The 19,664-nt window shown below is 53.2% G+C and overlaps 8 protein-coding genes across 8 annotated transcripts; 4 read left to right on the top strand and 4 right to left on the bottom strand.

The window, feature by feature from the left end:
* Window positions 1–232: 232 nt before the first annotated feature.
* Window positions 233–1,928, bottom strand: BDP55DRAFT_583561 (major facilitator superfamily). Its single transcript, XM_060570850.1, has 4 exons — window positions 1,644–1,928; window positions 1,250–1,585; window positions 1,015–1,195; window positions 233–959 (listed from the first exon to the last, which is right to left on the bottom strand). Exons 1-4 carry the CDS (start codon window positions 1,917–1,919, stop codon window positions 304–306), a joined length of 1,449 nt encoding a protein of 482 aa, XP_060429014.1. The 5' UTR covers window positions 1,920–1,928; the 3' UTR covers window positions 233–303.
* Window positions 1,929–2,860: 932 nt separating this feature from the next.
* BDP55DRAFT_553252 (fungal-specific transcription factor) lies at window positions 2,861–4,944 on the top strand (the record flags this gene model as incomplete). The annotated part of the gene is made up of 3 exons (XM_060569272.1): window positions 2,861–3,249; window positions 3,305–3,332; window positions 3,385–4,944. The coding sequence occupies 3 exons, from the start codon at window positions 2,861–2,863 to the stop codon at window positions 4,942–4,944; spliced, it is 1,977 nt and encodes a 658-aa protein (XP_060429013.1).
* A 1,564-nt stretch (window positions 4,945–6,508) lies between these two features.
* On the top strand, window positions 6,509–8,809 carry BDP55DRAFT_553521 (GMC oxidoreductase; the record flags this gene model as incomplete). Its single annotated transcript, XM_060569300.1, has 4 exons — window positions 6,509–6,569; window positions 6,633–6,891; window positions 7,232–8,137; window positions 8,197–8,809. 4 exons carry the CDS (start codon window positions 6,509–6,511, stop codon window positions 8,807–8,809), a joined length of 1,839 nt encoding a protein of 612 aa, XP_060429012.1.
* A 421-nt stretch (window positions 8,810–9,230) lies between these two features.
* BDP55DRAFT_553520 (quinate permease) lies at window positions 9,231–11,218 on the bottom strand (the record flags this gene model as incomplete). Its single annotated transcript, XM_060569299.1, has 6 exons — window positions 9,231–9,533; window positions 9,601–9,710; window positions 9,774–10,072; window positions 10,136–10,651; window positions 10,712–11,009; window positions 11,074–11,218. 6 exons carry the CDS (start codon window positions 11,216–11,218, stop codon window positions 9,231–9,233), a joined length of 1,671 nt encoding a protein of 556 aa, XP_060429011.1.
* Window positions 11,219–11,409: 191 nt separating this feature from the next.
* On the top strand, window positions 11,410–12,427 carry BDP55DRAFT_166325 (uncharacterized protein). The gene has a single exon (XM_060565725.1). The coding sequence runs from the start codon at window positions 11,601–11,603 to the stop codon at window positions 12,240–12,242; it is 642 nt and encodes a 213-aa protein (XP_060429010.1). The 5' UTR covers window positions 11,410–11,600; the 3' UTR covers window positions 12,243–12,427.
* A 2,950-nt stretch (window positions 12,428–15,377) lies between these two features.
* On the top strand, window positions 15,378–17,324 carry BDP55DRAFT_716038 (uncharacterized protein). The gene is made up of 6 exons (XM_060578327.1): window positions 15,378–15,564; window positions 15,653–15,723; window positions 15,780–15,910; window positions 15,972–16,088; window positions 16,141–16,990; window positions 17,047–17,324. Exons 1-6 carry the CDS (start codon window positions 15,558–15,560, stop codon window positions 17,275–17,277), a joined length of 1,407 nt encoding a protein of 468 aa, XP_060429009.1. The 5' UTR covers window positions 15,378–15,557; the 3' UTR covers window positions 17,278–17,324.
* Window positions 17,325–17,402: 78 nt separating this feature from the next.
* BDP55DRAFT_665578 (uncharacterized protein) lies at window positions 17,403–18,892 on the bottom strand. Its single transcript, XM_060575049.1, has one exon. The coding sequence runs from the start codon at window positions 18,443–18,445 to the stop codon at window positions 17,900–17,902; it is 546 nt and encodes a 181-aa protein (XP_060429008.1). The 5' UTR covers window positions 18,446–18,892; the 3' UTR covers window positions 17,403–17,899.
* BDP55DRAFT_166311 (uncharacterized protein) lies at window positions 18,654–19,572 on the bottom strand. Its single transcript, XM_060565724.1, has 2 exons — window positions 18,800–19,572; window positions 18,654–18,744 (listed from the first exon to the last, which is right to left on the bottom strand). The coding sequence occupies exon 1, from the start codon at window positions 19,479–19,481 to the stop codon at window positions 18,918–18,920; it is 564 nt and encodes a 187-aa protein (XP_060429007.1). The 5' UTR covers window positions 19,482–19,572; the 3' UTR covers window positions 18,654–18,744; window positions 18,800–18,917.
* Between the last annotated feature and the right edge of the window lie 92 nt (window positions 19,573–19,664).

The raw sequence follows: 19,664 nt of genomic DNA, 5'->3' as shown, positions 1-19,664 counted from the left end.
GTACCCCGTCTCTCACATGTACCTAATAATCTTCCCATGTTGACCACGCGTCCAGGAATTGCGGCTAAAACGGCCTATTGCGACTTGTCAGATTTGGGTTTCCCGGCAGCTCGGAAGCGCCTCATTGCAAGTGACCTGCGGAAGAATACTTCCGAAGATTCTTTGAATCTTCGATGAGACTGGGTTTTGGTGCCATTGGAACTACGTTTACGTGCGAAATGAAATGAACCGTGTGCTGATGAGCTGCGTATTACGTTCTACTTTTTGATATACAAGTTTACTCAGAAAGTTTTGATACTACCCCTATGCCTTGCTGCCACTCTTGTTATTCTGGGGTTGCCTGACACTCCTCCACTCCAAAGCCAAAGCACCAAAGATGGCGAGACACACGAGGACCAGGCCAACTAGAAATACATGTCTAATGGCCTGGTTATATGCAATCAGAACTGTCGTCTTGATGGAGGCGGGAAGATTGGTCAGAGAGGTAACACCGTTATCCAGAATCTTCTGGGCGTCGAGCCCCGGAACCGAAGAGAGTCGCTCGAGCAGTTGGGTATTGAGAATGTTCTGTGCGACTGCGAGGAAAATGGCTCCTCCAATGAGCTGGCCGAAGAACATGAGGGAGATTCCCACCGGCACATCCTTCTTTGGTAAGACTGTCTGAGCTGCGAGGTTGGGTGCTTGCGTTGACAAGCCCAAGCCAAAGCCGTAGATGATTTGATACCCGATCCATTTGCCGCTATCAGTGTCGACTTCGAAAGTATAGATCAGTCCAGCGCCAACAGCCATCAGACAGACTCCGCCAATCATGAAAGGTGTGTAGTAGCCGATGCGACGAACAAGGGCGCCCGTTAGCAACGTAGCTACTACCATTGAGAGCATGAGAGGCAGGAGACGGATTCCGGACTCAACCGCGGAGACACCTGTGATAGCCTGGAACCAGATTGGGAGATAGTAGGCTGAGTTCTGTTAGTTTGGGTAACATGCGGGCATGATGCTATTCGTGTAACTTACAGAATATCATCAGTTGCGATCCGTTGCAGATGGTAGCGTAGACACCAGCGAGGATGCTGCGCTGCTTGAAGATTCTGCTGGGGAGCGTGGCCGTATCGGGCATGAAAATCTGGACCAAGGCGAACCCTGCTAGGAGTACGACTGCAAGCACTAACAGGAGAATGATTCTCCAGTTGTTCCACTAAGAGCACCGATCAGAACCGAAGTAAATCGTTTTCTGGTGGTACAAACTTACAGAATACGTGGAGCCACCCCATTCCATTGCCAAAATCAGGGAGACTGATCCAGGGATAAGCAAAGCGGTTCCGAAGAAGTCGAGCTGCGCCAGCTTGGACTTCAGATCAAGCTTTGTTGTGTCTCTGTCAGGGATGGCGAGGATCAAGAAAATGATGATGCCTGCCAAGCCGCCCAAGGGGAGATTGATGTAGAAGCACCATCTCCAGGTAACCTTTGAGGTGAAGACGCCTCCGAGTAGAGGCCCGACAACAGAAGAGACACCGAAGATGGCCCCGAAGAAGCCTTGATATGTGGGACGCTTATGAAGTGGGACAGCGTGCACGATGATGACGACCTGCAGAGCTGATGATTAGAGACTGATTTGACTGCACAATATCAGATCCGAGACTTACCACGCCACTGAGGATACCAGCCGCGCCAAGTCCAGCAATGGCCCTTCCAATGATGAAAGAGACTGAATTTGGGGCCGCGCCACAGAGTGCAGAACCGACTTCGAAGAGGAAGATCGAAGTAAGGAACGTGCCCTTGATGCTGAAGAAGGTGTAGAGTTTGCCGAACAGGAGTTGAGAAGCACACTGGGTAAGGAGGTAAGCTGATCCGTACCAGCCTATATCGGTAACGGAATGGAACTCGTCGGTGATTTGAGGGATGGCCGTTGTGATAATCATGCGGTCCTGGGAATCTATCAGGTTCTCGTCTCTTGTTATGTGTGATGGAGTTTAAGACGGCCAACTTACTAGGGAAGTCAAGAACATGCACATGAAAGCAGATGACATGATGCATGCGAACTTGAGTCCAGTCGGATACTCTGTATCGTCTGTGGGTTTCCCTCCATCCTCGAGCTTTTCTGAAATGTTTTTCTCGGGTTTGCTATCATCGCCGTTCAGAGATGGCTCGACCACGGTCGGAGTCTTGGACTCGTCGTCCAGATTTGTTGTAGGTTCGGGCTGTGTGCTCGGTTGAGTCGACATATTGAAAGATCCGTCGACGTTGATGTGAACTAATAGACTTGGCTGGGAGTGATGGTAGACTCGAGACTGGAAGTAGAGTAATCAGATTGAAGTACTAGATTATGGTCGGATCGAGTAGTTGATATTTTAAGTAGGGCTGAGGCTGTCGATATATAGAGACATGAAGCCAAGACCACCTCGGGATGCCTTTTCCTTTATACATGTGCAACGCAACTGATTTGTTTCAAGAAACTGACTTCTGAAAAGTCCGTCGTCGGGAAACGGCAAAAACAACCCATAGCAGGGCTATTGTTGACGCATCTTGGGTTTAGACTGTCGATCCTCCCAGACATCTCGGGCCCGAAAGATCTGAAAGAGGTTAGACTCGTTTGGCATCACATGGTAAGAAAAGAGCAATTCATCAGACGGAAGCCGAGAAGATGCACTAAACTCTTTTGAGAACCGAGGGCCCCGACATCTTCCTTCGCGCCATCCCGACGCGCATCTCTCACCACATGCAACGTCCTCGCCCAACCGGACATTTTCCAAAAGTCCGCCGGGGAGAGTCCAAATATCTTGAGAAAATCAGATATCCTCTATATGCATGGGTAACTGCCTCAAGTCCAGTTACTCGTCTCCCATTCTTCAAAGTTCTGCCCATGACGACCCCGCAACCAACAGCTCTCCAAGGGCTGCATAAGCATGCATGCTCGCTTTGCGCAAAGAGAAAGATCAAATGCGACAAAGCTGAACCATGTTCAAATTGCACAAAAGCGCAGGCACAATGTCTCTACGAAGGCCCAGCTCCACCACGACCGCGAAAGAGGGCGGCTGATGAGGAGCTTCTTGCGCGATTGGCTGCTTACGAAAATCTTATGCGGAAGCACAATGTCGACTTTGCCTCGCATTCTCATGGCTGGATTACATCTGGGCCTCAAGGACAAATTAAGCAGGACAAATCTGGGACAATGTCCTCCGCGACTTCTCCCCTTGAACACCAGGGCTCTGCAACTCAGACGTTGAAAGACATCCCATTGGCGACAGAACGGTCAGTGTTGACCCGGAGTACAACACGGCGTCGTGTGCTGATGAAGTATCCTTAGTTGTCTTTGGTCAAATCTTCCAACAGAGGTAAGAGTCGCTGTGCTGTAGATGAGAACACTTGAATCTGACTCATGGCCAGCTCATTTACCCGCCCGTCCAGTGTCTGACGCGCAAAGAAGACCCTCTTCACATCCCAACGCCATCACTTTTTGAGTTGACGACGACCGTTCAGCCCGAGTTTTCTCAGCTCCATCCAGACCCAAGGCATATTTACCGATTTTGGCAAATTTTCGTCGAAGCCGTCAACCCACTGATGAAGATCATCCATGTGCCAACTCTGCAGCAGCAGGTTCTAGACGCAAGTTGGAATCCGGCTGGCGCATCGAAACCACTCACAGCCATGCTGTTTGCCATTTACACTCTGGCTGTCACCTCGACATCCATTGATGGCTGCCAGGCTACCTTTGGCGAGGCTAGGAGCACGCTGATACTACGCTATCGGACCGCCGCTCTCCGTGCTCTCATAGCGGCCGACTTCCTCACAACGAGAGACTTTGAGGTCTTGCAAGCCTTTGTTCTCTTTCTCTTCTCTGACCCAGACTCGGAGCTGACATCCACTCTGACGGGCGCCGCTATCAGGATCAGCCAGAAGATGGGTCTAAACCGGCCAAAGCCAGATCCAAAAGTATCGGTATTCGAGTCCGAGATGCGTATACGTCTATGGTGGCAGTTGAATGGACTAGACTCTAGAGTAAGGATCGTGAAAGTTGCGGGCATGCGACTTCCGCCATCCGAAAGCGAGTTTGGCGATGTTCGCCTCCCGCTCAACGTCAATGACGCGGACTTGCATCCAGAAATGACGGAACTACCGCCAGAGCACCCTGGTGCAACAGAAATGCTTTGCGTATTGATGAAGTATGAGACCTTTAACATCATCAGGTCTTCTACGACAGCTGTCAAGGTCTTTGATGTGATCATTCACGGGCCTGGAAAGGATAAGCCGCCATCAAAGCTGGAAGATGACGCGATCAACCATATTGAGGCCATTTACCACGAAAAGTTCATTCGTCATCTGGATAGGAGTATTCCGCTCCACGCTCTGGTATACACAATGACCAGGCTCACGCTTGCGCGCTTCCGGTGCAAGGTGCACAGCCCACGAGGCAGAGCCAACAGCAACGGAGAGGTGTTCATGACGCGCGAGGAGGGTGACTTGGTCTTTCACTGTAGTGTGACTTGGTTAGAAATGATGGAAATTGCCATGAGCAGCCAGTTCTCCTCGCACTTCATTGCTCATATGACGACAAAGTTCACCGTGGATGTCTACATCTACGTCATTAGCGATCTCCGCAAGAGGGTTTCTGGTGAGCGTGTCACCTTGGCTTGGAAGCTTGTGGAAAACCTCTATGGGGATCATCCGGAACTGATTGAGAATACGCAAAGCTCCTTCTTTGTCGCGCTGGGGGATTTGACAATGGAAGCTTGGGAGGCTAGGAGGAGGGAGCTGGTCAACGTCCAGGGGAGTCATGAAGCCGATGATCCGCCTCGGTATATCCAGTTGCTTCGAGAACAGAGGCAACAGAAAGCTGCGCCAGTTCCACAGGTGCCAACAGCGGATTTCCAGACTCTGGACCCGCTGGGGCTTACCGATTCGGCAAACTTGGATTGGGATTATTGGAATGATTTCTTGCGACTGTAGTCAGACTGCTCCATGGCAATTCCACATTCATCGGAACTTGGGTTTCTGTATCAGCGATGTCTACTTACGCCTTAAAGACTCTTGGATGTGCGGTTGAAGTTGCGGTGACTCTAGCTCGAGTTCACGTTCCATCGCCCATGCGGGCCAGCGCATCCTTGTAGCCAGAGCTAACGACCGCTTCGCCCTGCTCAGGTCGCAGTGAGTAAGCACATGGTCGCATAGGAACACCAAAGTCCCGTTTTATACCTTGTGGTCAATGGTTGAGAGCCAACAGTTGTGATGGTACTGGGATGATGAGATTGAAGAACGAAGCTCTGGAAGCATCGTCCGGATATTCCCCATTCAGACATTGGGCCGTGGCACGCATTCAGTCAGCAACATCCCTGCTCGGCCCTCGAGCACGACGTTGTCATTGACAGCTTGCGATCATGTGCGATTCTTCAACGGCACTGGGAGGAGTATTCGGTGCCTATCCTTCTCTACGAATACATACCCAGCAAAGGAACTCGACATTATGCGCTTTGCATTCATCTCCCTAGACTATTCTTAGTGATCCTTTCCCCGCATCTTTGGTCCCCTCTTTTCCCCCCATGATCGTCTACCAACAGCCCCGTCCTGACACACACTGGATGCATCTCTCCTCAACGGTTAACTCCCCGACGAGTCAGAAGACTCCCATATGGCGTATGAATACTTCTAGGCTCGTTGTACAGCTTGACAATTCGCGCCCGAGTCCGAACTTGCCTTGCCAAAAGGCGCCAAAAGAGACCAGTCGGAGAGCCCTGAACTCAAAGCTGCCAGCTGCGCCATCCGGAAAACATGGAGCGAACTGGAGCAGCCCACTTAGTTTCTCCTAGTGTTGGGGAACCCTGGATTTATATCTAGCCAAGTTGGTAAATCAAATAACCTCGATTGGCTGATTCGGTTAAGCGCCCACACCTCAGACATGCTTCCCCGTATCAACTTTGCCCCATAGTTGTCCTGCCTAGTGCAACATAACATCAACATCGGTACTCTTTTGTGTCTCTTTCGCCTGTTGTGTCTGCACAATCACTGCATCTGCATCTGGATGTGTCTATCGTAACCATCCCCGCACCCGACAACTAGCTCCTCTCAAGGGTTTTGGTCACATCGGACCTTCAGTAGCCTCTCCGCTTGTCCGCAACCTGCGACGTGTTCGCCGCCATCTGTGCGGCCATGTGGCCCCTCGAGCTTCTCGAAATGCAGCTCCAAGCCTTCAATGGCCCCCGTCTAGGCCTCTGTATGGAGTATTTCTCTCGTCAATAGATCAGTGCAACGCGGAATCTCGGCGGAATACACCCTGCTTGCATTCCGCCCGAGCGTGCGCAACAGCCCTGTGGATTTATCTCTAAACGCTGCGACGTGGCGTGCGGAGAAGAACATATAAAGAAGAGTAACCATCGCGGTCCGCGAGCCGCTCGTTTGTGCTGGTTGCTTCATCCCGACTCTCTGTTCAACACCCAACCACCCCCACGCGCGCGTGTTTCTGGAAATCTCTCGTCGTTCAATTGAGTTCGCATTAACTTTGCGCGATACCATAGCCATGGGTCTCTACAGCAAATTGGCCGATGATATCACAGAGGTGGACGTGATCATTGCTGGAGGTACTCATCACGCTTTCTACTCTACGATCAACATGGACATCTTATTGACTCTCTGGATTCTAGGTGGAACAGCAGCTTGCGTTCTCGCCGGTCGTCTCGCGGCCGCCGACCCCCAATTGTCTATTCTCGTCATTGAAGGCGGCACCAACAACCGCGATGTCCCCAGCGTTGTACACCCGGCCTTCTTCCTCGACCACCTTGCGCCGACAAGCAAGACCGCAATCTTCTACCAGGGCAACGTATCCGACAAGCTGGCAGGCCGCGGTCCCATTGTCCCGGCTGGAGGAATCCTTGGTGGCGGTTCCTCGATTAACTTTATGCTGTACGTTACCGAATTCCTGTCCCTCCGCTCCTCTCTGCTTCACTCGAACCCTTTCGAGTCTCCGTCCCCCCCTCAAGTTCGTAGCCTCAACCCGGCATCCGATGAGACTTCCCCAGCTTCGCCCCCTTCATCCCCCCATACCCGCTCCCGCAGGATCCATTCTGCTTGGACCGTTTCATCCCGTGCCCCGGATGCGGGGGCGGTAGTTAGCACCGGGAAGGGGGGGGGGGGGGAGTTGGGGTAGCTCCATTCTAGCTCGGGGCACATGAGCTCTTCTGACTCTCTCACGACGATCGACTTCCCCTCCGAGATCCAAGCTAACGAGTCATGCTATTCCCAGTTACACCCGCGCTCAGAAGTCTGACTTTGACTCGTGGGCAACGCCCGGATGGTCTTCGGCAGACCTGTGGCCGTACCTGAAGCGCTTCGAGACGTACCACGGCAACGGAGACCCGGCCCACCACGGCTCTTCTGGTCCGGTTCATGTGTCCTCTGGAGGTTTCCGTGTCGAGAGTGCGGAAGATGACATCCTGGCCGCCGCGAAGCAGACTGGCTACCCCGAGATCCGGGACTTGCAGAACCTAGAGGCAAACAACGGCTATGAAAGGTGGATGAGATACGTCTCTCCCGACGGCCGACGACAGGATGCAGCACACACCTTCCTACACCCCCTTCTCGAGGATGGAAACCACCCAAATCTTCACGTGTTGGTGGAGTCAAAGGTTATCCGTGTTCTCTTTGACGACCACAAGCGTGCCGTCGCAGTCGAGTACACTCCCAACTCAGACTACCAGGCCGTCTTGAACACCACACAACAGCCGGTCCGGACTGTCAAGGCAAAGAAGATGGTTGTCGTGTCATGCGGTGCCTGCGGAACCCCGGGAGTCCTGGAGCGCTCTGGCCTCGGCAGCAAGAAGATCTTGGACAAGGTTGGCGTACCCGTTGTGGCGGACCTGCCCGGCGTCGGAAGCAATTACCAGGATCACAACCTGGTTCTGATGCCGTATAAGACGGCGTTGAAGCCGGAGGAGACGCTGGATAACATTTTTAGCGGACGCATAAGTCACGAGGATGCAATTGCCAAGAAGGACAAGATGCTTGGCTGGAACGGCGTCGATGTCGTCAGCAAGATCCGGCCCTCAGAGGAAGAGGTGAAGAAGCTTGGTCCCGAGTTCGAAAAGGCTTGGGAGAAGGATTTCAAGAACGACCCCAACAGACCAGTCATGCTTACTGGTTTCCTTCACGGGTATGCACTCCTTGCTACACATTTCAACATCCCGAATACAACGAGACTGACATCTGCAGGTTCCTGGGTGACCACGCCGCCATCCCGCAAGGCCAATATACAACAGTCGCAAACTACACGGCATACCCCTACTCTCGCGGCAGCATCCACATCACCGGCCCTGCCCTGACGGACCCCCTCGACTTTGAAACCGGCTTCTTCAGCGACCCCGACGACCTGGACCTCAAAAAGCAGATCTGGGCCTACAAGCACTCGCGCGAGGTCGCTCGCCGCACAGCCCTCTACCGCGGCGAAGTCGCCGGCGGACACCCTGCCTTTGCCGCGGGTTCCAAGGCCGCGCTTATTGAATCCGTCTCAGCGGATGCGTACAAGAATGTGCAGCCGATTGAGTACTCAAAGGAGGATGACAAAGCGATTGAGCAGTTCTTGAGGGAGAACATCAACACAACGTGGCATTCGCTTGGAACGACCAAGATGGCACCGCGGGATGACGGCGGTGTGGTTGATTCTTCGTTGAGCGTGTATGGTGTTGAGGGCCTCAAGGTTGTTGATTTAAGTATTGTGCCTGAGAACGTAGGTGCCAATACGAATAATACAGCGTTTGTGGTTGGTGAGAAGGCGGCGGATATTATTGCGAAGGATCTGGGTATTCGCATCCCGCCAAAGTTGTAGATTGGTGTGGATGTGTGATGACGGAATGAAGGATAGACTGTCTAGTAGAACGCAAATGAGCGAGATATAATGAGTGCGAAGTAAATGATCACCAACCCGTTCGGAAATCATTCTTTCTCGCCTGCGCTGTTATTGAAGTTGAGGTGGTGGGTGAATGGTTTCTAATGTGCATTGCCATGAGTGGCCGATTCCACTCCTGGACACTGACAAGAGGAGGCAACATAATCACGGCACGGCAGAGATCCCAACAAAGATGTGTGACAAGAAGATCTCCTTCCAAGTTGTGGAAGATGTGCATTTCTAAACTACATCAGAACTTTCTTTTCATTACTAATATCGTGACTACGTCGCATGTAGTCTTGCAGGAGTGTGGGTATCAAGCTCTTCCGATGAGTACGGTTCAAGACAATAGGTAGGCCCTCTAAGCCGACTCGTGATGAGACTCGTGAAGTCCCTTCTTCTCAGCGTGGATGGCGCTCTCCTCCAAGTCCTCAGTCAAGCCGACATCCCTTCTAGCCTGCTCAAGAAGAATGCTGTCCTCAGCACCTGCGTTGCTTCCAAAGACACGGTCCATCTCCTCGAGGGTGGCACCCTTGGTCTCGGGGAGGCAGAAGTGCACCCAGATGATGCTGGCGCCGAGGAAGACGGCGAAGAAGATGTAGGTTCCCCATTTCCAGCTCTCGAGCATGGAGGGGACGTAGAAGGCGACGGCGAAGTTGTTGAGCTAGAATCTTGGTGTTAGTCTCATGTCTAGATGTGAAAAAAAGAGGGGGGGATCTTGGAGTGCGTACCCAGTTGCTTGACGCGCCGATGGATGCACCCTTGGCGCGGATGGACAGTGGGAAGATCTCGGAAACAAGGGTCCATGAGACGGGGCCCCACGAAGCTCCGAAACCGGCGACTGAGATGTAAATTAGCAAACTGAGTTATGTCGACCGGAGACTGGAAAAAAGTGTTGACGTACTGTAAATCCAAATGAAGGCGACGGCGACCCACCCCTCAACGGGGTGGCCCGGCCAGTCGTGGCTGAACTTGGCGACGATGATGCCGGGAATGATCATGGAGATCAACATGACGATGGAACCGGCAATCAGGATGGGCTTTCTGCCAACCTTGTCGATAATTGCCATGGCGGGAAGGGTGCTGAAGAAAAAGACGACACCAGTGACACCAGTGGCCAACAGAGCAGTGGTGCCGCCGGTGAGACCGAGACTCTGGAAGACGTTGCTGGCGTAGTAGATGATTGCATCGATACCAGACCACCTAAAGAGCAGCACCGTTAGTTCCGTTGCGGTAATCAAAGAAATATGTTCATGGTATACTCACTGTTGCCAGAACATAACCAACCAAGCGTATGAAACACGCTTGAAGTGGTCCCAAGAGCGGAGAATACGCCAGTACTGCGCAACCTCGCGCATCCATACGCTCGTCTTCTCCTTCTCGGCCAACTGGGGGAACGCCTTCTGGAAGGAACGCTGCTCAAAGAGAGCCTCGGCCTTGATCTCCTTGAACTCAACCTGGACGAGCTCGTTGTCCTCGGGAAGCTTGCGGAGGTACGCGATGGTCTTGACGGCCTCTTCATCGCGGCCCTGCTTTACGAGCCAGCGGGGGGAGAAGGGAAGCCACCAGATGCCGAGGGCAAGGAGGGCGGCGGGGACACCCTGGATGTAGGAAGGGAGTCTCCAGGCGAGATCGGATTGGCCTTCGCCGATGCCGCCGATGTAGTTGCTGCCATATCCGATCCAGAAGGAAAGCATGATTCCGAGGATGGTGGCGAACTGGTAGAAGGAGACGATGAAACCTCTCATTTCGGGGGCGGCGAGCTCGGCGTTGTACAGGGGACTGAGGAGATGTTTAGCATCGTGTCCTCGGTGCAAGTTTCCAGACAGACGATAGACTTACCCGACACCGCTAAAGGTTCCGACACCGAGACCGGTGAAGAATCGGCCGGCGTAGAGAAGCTCGGGCTTGTGGTAGCTTGCGCCGGTATAGAGGTAACTGCCGAGCACGACCCAGAGACAGGCGGAGAACATGGTGTACTTGCGTGAGAAGACCTCGCCAAAGACACCGGCGCTGACGGAACCCAGGATACCGCCGAGCTGAAGGATAGATGTCAACCAACCCGTCGCGCTGGAAGAGCCGACGACGGAAGGGAAGTTATCCTTGAAGCGCGTCATGACGAGGGATTGTCCAAGAACACCTAGGAAGACGGGGAGGTTAGTGACGGAACAGCTACCACCGAGCTAGGGAGACGAAAGACATACCCTGCTGGTACCCATACTCGAAACCTCCAAATGATGCAAAGAGAGCAATGACGAGAATCTTGGGGTTGTTTGCCAGAGACTTCCATCTGTTCTGGTAGGCAAGCTGTGTGCGCGCCTCGGCGGCGGAAGCAGCTTGGATGGCCATGATGGCAAAAGATACCGAGGAGTCTAGCCCGCGATTGAGAATTGGCCTCGTAACGCAAGACACCGAGTGACAGTCACGGGAAGCAGGAGCCGAGAATAACAGAACGATCACCTCACCCAACAGGCCGGGTCATCGTCTGTACTTATTCTTGGGAGCACCGACGCTAAGGACTGCCTTCCTGGGGGGTGGTTGACCAGGGAGACGTCCTTTGGTGATGGGGCAACTTTTGCCAGATGGGGATAGGATGTGTCAAGTTTTGATGCGACTCTGTGTACTCCGTAGACCGTCCCGCAAGGTCGAACGAGATGGGCCCCGTGGGCTAGGTTCTTGGGTCCGTCCCTCGTGTCAATCTTATTGCTAGCTCCTTGGGTTCATCATTGACATGTTTGAATCCTCTCGTCTATTATGTTCCAGACATGTTGCTTCATCTACTGCGTTGGTGAGATTCTCAATTGTTGGAAATCCGGGGTATGTCAGATCAGCGTGGTGGGATCTGAGTACTGACCGACATGGTGCTTATGATCCCCAAATCCGGACGTCGGCTCCAATACGCGTTCTGCTGCCGCTCGCTCTTTGCCCGATGATCACCTCCCCCAGGTTTGGCATCTGTTGGCATTCGCTCAAGACTTTCCGAGCCCGAAGCATCTCCAACCCCTTCAGAAATCCTTCGGCTCCTCTAGCAATAACTCGAGGAACAAGCAGCGGAGTCCTCCGTCTCTTTTCCACCCCCTGGTTCATGGAGTTCCTACATACCCCGCCCACCCGCACACAGAGAAGTCTGGCACATCACACGATTTGGTCCACCCCCGCAGCGGGTTCTCTCAGTCGTAAAAAAACAGCAAAAAAAGAATTACGGGAGACAAAAAGGCCAAGGCGTGTAACGTCGGGGAAAAGTCCCGGAGCTAACACCAGAAGCGGAAGTTGGCCGAGTTGGTCTGAGTGGATTCAAAGCAGAAATCTTTACCACTTCCCCACCGCCCGCGGCAGAGTGCCAGAGACAAAAGTGTTCGTGAGTCGTGACTAAGGTGTTCTTTTCCCGTGGGGAATGTTTTGACTTCTCTGGGGATCCCGCTGGCCCAGATTCGACTGAGGATGGTGAGGGGAAAATCCCCATCTCGTCAGCAGTAGCACCGAGAAGAGGCCGTTGGGTCGACATCAACTGATCGACGTGCAGATATACCGGCCACAAATTGAAAGTCTCAGCTTTTTTCAAGATTCAACGGACCGCCCACATGGCCGCCACGTTAATTTGATGGGTTCCGGATGAGAGAACATCCCTCTTACCGGGACACATACCGGGATATTCGTCGAAGCTCCGGAAAAAAAGTCAAATTGAGCCGCACCCTTGGCAACGATGCCGGGACCGCGCTATTACCCAACTCGCCCACTCCTCGATGCTTCTAGACTTGCTCTTATGGTTATTGAGCCCGGGTACTTGCAAGTCAGGAGTCATACCATCCCCGGCGCCATGCTGCTGCTTGACTAAGAGTCCCACAGCAACGTTACCTAGCAGGCTAGTTCGCGTGTGCTCGACCTCGTTGCCCGCGGGGTTGGTTTCTGACTGGTCCCTGTAATCAAAGGCAAAACTTTTCTGCAGGCGAATTCGCTTCTGCAGTGCGCTCGTCCAGGCGATTCTCGTGTCGGCAGGGCCCGGCCGAGTTGCTCGAACTTTAGTTACCTTTGACCGATGAAGTTTGCGTCATTGAGTCGCAAAACATTGAAGCTCGGTGTTCTCTCCGGCGATATTTAGTCGGTTTACGTAGCCGGCGCTAACCAGGAGAGCTCCATAGTTGTGATACTGAGCAATCGTCTGTTCATGATCCCATGATGGCATCAAATTTTCTACCAGCAAAAAACTCGTCACCGCTTCAAGTCAATATTGATGCATCGTGAGCCGTGCATGATACCCTGTTATTACTGGTGGGGAGCACAACAGGACCCTTTCCCACCTGCGGGCGAAGTCGGAAGAGCAATAATGAATGCCCCACGATGTCGCTTTCTGAGTCTCTTGGGAGATGCTCGAGAGAAAATAGCGGAGTTGACGATTTGCTTCCTGACTCGATGCGTCGTGGTCTCGGCAATCTCTGCCGGGAAGCGTACATGGAACCGATGGTTTCTTTTGCGCGGGCTGCAACTTGCCAGATGTATTTTTCTCGGCACATACTCCGTATGCCATCTGTGAGACTGGAACTTTTTATTTGGCATGCTGGCTTATTATAATCATGACACATTCCTGCACTATGTCAAGACGTCGTCACGCTTTTGGTCCCACGTTCTATCCGCTACTCATTCTGGGAGGCTTGGAACTGCACAGGGACATGGAGGACATGCCTATTCAAGAGGGAAACCTTGAAGGGGCATTAAAGCAGCATGCTCTCGGTGGACAGTCCATAATTACTTGCGTTGAGAACCAAGGCAGGCCGGCCGACTGAGTAAGCTTCGCTATGTGTATTGAGTTAAGGATCACATGCGAACACAGTCGCGTCTGGAGAGGCCAATATTAGTGCGTAAAGGTTGTGCATTATAAGCTACCTAACCTTCATTGATCATTCCTCAGACCAATTTTGAACAAACATCGTTGGAGCCGTGCAGGTGGACTTGAGACACGTCGTTGGAAGTCATGGTCTTCCAAGTTCAGAGGTGAAACCGCAGAGCGACTCCAATGATGGTAAATCCTACGGTAACGACGAAGTGGAATTCAGCTTCTCGATCGGCAGTCATCCGAAGTGCATCTGACACGTGGGTGAACCACGATGTTGGGTCATATCATCGGGTCCCTTACATTGAGTGTACATGAACCTAAGGATCCATCGACGGCAGTTGCGACGAAGATTACTCCGGGTACGCTCATGCAAGGTAACCTTTGAAGGCGGGTAGTCCCGCAGGTCGACAGCGAGAGGGAGACTTGGCTCTGGACACACTATGCAGTCCAGAGAGCCCCTATGGAAGGGAGTGTCAGGCTTGTCCCCCCGCAACATTCCCGTTGAGGCTGGAGAGACATCCGGAGAGGCCGGGGTAAATTCCGGGGTTCTGTGGGGTTGAGTGTGCTTGATTCGTTGACATCAGCAAAGCACAACCGGCAGCCGACGATGCGTGTCACGGAACACGACGACTCTATGAGCGGTATCTTTTGGTATCGCAACTTTCAACAATTGACCTAATTGGAAGCTCGTAAGGTTGAATGGCTTGGACTGCATCGCAAGCTCGGTCTACCAATGTCACGGTGAGACCCCCAAAGGCAGGTGCTGCAGGCTACATCATCTGAGCAGGATCAGGCCTAATCAATTTCGTTCCAAGGAAGTCAGAAGTATGCTGCCTGGAAACAAGCTGAATAAGATGGAACATTCAGAGTTTTCAAGTTGGTAAGCCTGGTGATTATGGCCTTGTCATCTATGAGGAGGTTTTGTCAGCGGCTGAAGTCTGAAGCATCCCGCCCCTAGGGTCTTGTGCCTGACTACTTCAGTACAACCAAAGTAGATGCTCAGAATTTTTGGTTTTGTGCTTTTTGAAACATTGAGAACGTTACAGCATTTGTACTTAACGGAGCTAAGTTCGTGTGCCTGTTGGGGTCTCCCCCAATTTGATGGTATTTGGCCATTTCGCAGGACCCTCACTTAAAGTCTACCTTGACATTGGTACACTGGGCTCAGCCATATCTGGCGCCGGTCCAGACCATAGCATGTTGACGATGTATGAACTTTCATGATGGCGTGTCCGAGATCCATTTTGAAGAGTGGAACGAAGGACTGAAACGACCGCGACAATTCCCTTCGGGGACGAACCGAGGGGCGGCACGTGCCGTGGCACCTGCCATGTCTATTTTCGGAAGAGATTGGTCGGATAATGAAGTTTGGACTGGAAGTTTGCTTCGTTCAATCATCCTGGCGCTATCCTTATTACGACATACATGATGGACGGAGGTTAGTAGGTCATGTTGTTGAGAGAGAGGAAGACTGGGAAACAAGTGCTGGCGGTGATTAGATAAGACAAAGAAAGGCCTTTAGATAATCGAGATGGATAGATGAATACATTTATCCGAAACAAGGGGCTTACGTCAGGTCCGCTCGATATTTCTGTATCGGGGATGTGCCCCGCGCTAACCTGGCTAAGATAGCCCGTGCACGCAGCCCCTGCCCCACCATGGCGGGGAGCTGCTGCCGTTTTGTCACAGAACTCGACGGTCGACGTTTGGCACCAAAAAAGATGAGACACGTCGTCGCAAACAATTTCACGAGATAATCTGATAATCTCGCTGCCGTCCTCTCTCAATTGCTTCTTCTCTTCTAGATCACCCTCTACTCGATCCTCTAGATACCCAATCCCTCCGTCCAGATCCAAGATGCCTGGTATGGGTCCCCCCCCCCCCCCCGCCATCAGCCCTTCAACCGTCACCGCAAACCTCGCGCCAAGCTAATATCACCGTGCAAATGACAGCTCCCTACTCGACTGGCGACAAGACCTCGTTTGGTTGGGTTACTGCTCGCGAGCGTTGGCCCGTCATCATCGTAGGTCTTTGGTCTCCCTCTTGACAGTTGATCCCTTGCTGACAGCCCGGCCACAGACCCAAGCCATCGACGACCTCTACCGATCCGTCACCCAGACCAAGGACGCCGAGAAGGAAGCTGAGGGCAAAAAGATTATTGAGGAGGTTGTCAAGATCAAATACGAGGTTCAGCACGACCGGGCATTAACGTACGGCTCTCTCAATCCATACTCTCAGCGCAGCTGTTGCTGACCATAGTCACCATACCAGGCCGATCGAGGACGATGGATACCCCGACGTGAGCATCTACAATGAGGAGCTCAAGAAGCTCGGCTCTCCCACATGGCTGAACGTGCCATGGCTCTACACCGAGTGCTACCTCTTCAGGTAAGCTGCATTACTCACACCCCTTGGCGGACACGAGCTGACACAGCAACAGACGTATCAGCACGCACTTTGCCCGGTCCACCCACTGGAAGAACTACGACGTCTTCGCCCGCCAGAAGATGAGCACATTTAGATCGTCCCGCCCCGCTGTTGTCGAGCTGGCGTCAAAGTACAAGGAGCTTGTCGAGCAACTCCAGAAGAACAAGGGCGCAGCCCAGGACGAGGCCGCCGAGAAGCTTCTCTTCACCGAAATGTGCGAAATCTGCCTCTGGGGTAACGCGACCGACCTGTCCCTCCTGACGAGCTTGACGTACGAGGACATCCAGAAGCTGCAGGGCTCGGAGGCTCGCAAGGCGTCCGAGAAGAACATTGTCGTCAACGACCTCCCCGCCGTCTACGAGCTCCTGAAGAAGGCCAAGGCCGAGGGCAAGGCTGAGCGCCGCGTCGATATTGTGCTCGACAACGCCGGATTTGAGTTGTATGTCGACCTCATTCTCGCCGGATACCTGCTGTCTGCCGGCCTGGCCACCAACGTCGTGCTGCACCCCAAGTCCATTCCGTGGTTCGTGTCCGACGTACTCCCGGGCGACTTTGCCCAGCTATTGAGCGCCATCGCGAGCCCCAAGCGCTTCTACGAGACACCCTCAGAAGAGGAGGAGCTTCAGGGCAAGACGCCCGAGCCTCTCTCGGCTGCGGACTCGGAGAGCCTCGCCTTTCTCTTCCAGGAGTGGAGCCAGTTCCACGCCGAGGGACAGCTCATCCTCCGTCCCAACCGTTACTGGACACACCCCGGCCCCTTTTGGCAATTGCCCGAAGAGGCCAAGGACCTGTACGAGGACCTCAAGGCCAGCGAGGTTGTCATTTTCAAGGGCGATCTCAACTACCGCAAGTTGACCGGTGATGTGAGTACTGGGCAATACACCTTGTGTTGATGATGATGATACTAATACTAAACTAGGCCAACTGGGATGCTGCTACACCCTTCACGGAAGCCCTCAAGAACCTCGGCCCCGGATCCGGCCTCAACATCCTCGCTCTCCGCACCTGCAAGGCCGATGTCGTAGTCGGTCTCCAGCCCGGCGAGGACGAGAAGCTGCTCGCGACCGAGGGCGGCGGCGGCGACTCTGGCTCGAGGAAGTGGGCTTGGAGCGGCAAATGGGCCGTGGTGTCTTTCTCGGGCGGGAAATAAACTTGTCGCTTGATTGCTATGCTTGTTTTTTTTTTTTTTTCACTTTTGGTATTTACTTTACTGCCGCTATAGAGCCATGACCGATAGACTATTGAGAGAAACCCCCCCCCCCCCCCCCCCCCCCCAGACGCGAATAGAAAGGCTGTGGCCTCTTTGCCTAGCCTAGTCTAATTTCCCTCTTCGACCATTTGCGCTAGCTTTGCGCTTCTCCCACCGACTCCCATGGTACTTGTGTCTTCCCTCTTCAATTGTAACCTGGGTCTACCTTGAGGCTGTCGGACCCAATCTCCCGTCCCGGATTTATAGACCGGGACGCTGGGAGGTTGGTGTTTTGACTGTCGCTGCCTCGATGCCTCCCGGGCTGGTTTACATGTGCAGCAACCCGAACAGTGGAACTTTGGCGGTGTAGCTTGCCCATGGCCTTTAGAGTGCTCGGTTTGTTGAGTTGGCTCGGTAAGTTGGGTTCTTGCAGACTGGATAGTTGATTGAGACTGGGGGGTTGACTGAGACTGGACACTTGACTGAGATCCTTCCTCTGGCTCGAGCCCCATGGCTCGAAGCTCCGCCTGTTTCATCTCCTCGGGAGTTCTGTGTGGTATATTCGCCAAAGAAGATTCCCCTATCACAAACAGTTAGAACTCGTCGTTTTCTTCCTCAAGAACTGGAGATATTTACAAGGATCGCACCCATGGCAGAAGTCATGTTCACAGCTGTTACCCTCACACGTCATGGAATTTTCGTTATCCATGCCACACTTATGGCAGATCCAACGCCTGTCCCATTCCTCGTACTTGCACTCGATGGCGTCGCAGATGCCGCGGACTGTCTTTTCTGCGAGGGTGGGGTTTGAGCATCTTCTTGCAGTGATTCTGTATGGGCAGTCGTCGAAAGCGCGTTCGCAGTACGGCGTGAAGGAGTTTGTGTGGCCGCATTTGTAGTGATAAGTTGTTTTGATGCACATTTTGGCGGTGAGTAATGTCAGACTTGAGTAGCCTGTAGTGATGCGTTGTAGTTGTCGTGATGAAGAATCTCGTTGATTGTACGAATTATCGAGAAGAGGAAATGTGAAGAGGAAGAGGCCAGAGGAAAGAGGATAAAGAGGCCAGTGACTAGAGGCAACGGAGATGACCCAAAAGAGAACTTTGACGGGACGGAAGTTTTGTTTCATGGATGGTCTTGAATGTGCGGCGGTAAGGGCATTTCTGTCAACGCGGGACGGCAAGACACCTTGGGAGACATCGCGGCTTCCATGGTACACAACCTGGAGGGATGGCAGCTGAACTGGTGTTTCCCGACTTGCCTCTGCTACCCTGCTGGGTGTCTACTTCCTCTCCCCTCCACCGAGAGTTTGCGGGAAAGCATCACGGGTCTCACCAGACTCACCGAGCCTTCCCATGGAAACCTTTGCTTTATGAGGACCTCTGGAGACGGACATTGGTGAGTAAGATGTGTGTGAATTATGACTCGCTACCTCATAGTAAGCAAATAGTATCATTTGACAAAGGAAACATCTGGTCCAGACGAGCAGTTCTCCCAATAACGCCTATTCAGGTGCCAATTCGGCTCCCCCCAGTATTAAGTATCCCGTCTCTCTTCTCCCCGCCGCCTCTCCATCCACCCATGACCCCCCCCCTTCAGACTCAAACACAAAGCCCAGCACAGTCGGCACCCCCTTGAAGCGGGTGACAGTCATCCCGCGGATCATCGACGCACCACTTGCCGGCGGGGCACTTGATGGCCGCGATGCCGCCGCACATGATGGGCACGACGCAGATGCCCGGCTGATCGCAGGCCAGGCCGCAGCCCTTGCGGAAGGGGTCGTCGATGCACTCGAAGCTGGCGGGGCAGGGATTGGGCGTCGGGCGGAGGCCGCCGCACTCTTGGTAGATGTTTGTCTTTGAGGGGGCGAGAGAGATTGTTTTGGTAGCGGCGGGGCGGGATGTTACTGTTGAGAGGGAGGCTGATGCTACTGCGGTGGAATAGGAGGAAGAGTTTGGTGGTGCTAATGAGGAGGAGGAAGAAGAAGATCCTGGGGAGGATGCTGGTGGTGCTGGGACTGCTGGGGCGGCGGAGGAGGATGGTTGTGGGACGAGGGTTGTTGGTTGGGTTCCTGGCTGTGTGAGGAAGGGTGTTACGGCTGGTGCGGAGGCGGCGGCGGCGAGGGCTGTTGAGCCGAGGATGGCGAGGAGGTTCTTGATGCGCATCGTGAGATCCTTTGTCAGTATATCCTGGCTGTGGTTCGTGAGGATGGTACGTCTGCTGTCTACGGAGTACAGTCTAAACGTGTGTACAGTGGGATGGGCTGAGAACCTGGGAGACGAAAAGGATGAACAGCAAGAAGAAGAGAAATCGTGACTTTGCAAAACGGTAGGCCGTTGGGTTGTTGA

The sequence above is a fragment of the Colletotrichum godetiae genome, assembly GCF_030913485.1.
Source record: "Colletotrichum godetiae strain CBS 193.32 chromosome Unknown BDP55scaffold_23, whole genome shotgun sequence".
Classification (NCBI taxonomy): Eukaryota; Fungi; Ascomycota; class Sordariomycetes; order Glomerellales; family Glomerellaceae; genus Colletotrichum; species Colletotrichum godetiae.
The sequence above is the reverse complement of the archived record's forward strand: the minus strand, read 5'-3'. Positions and strand labels throughout refer to the sequence as shown.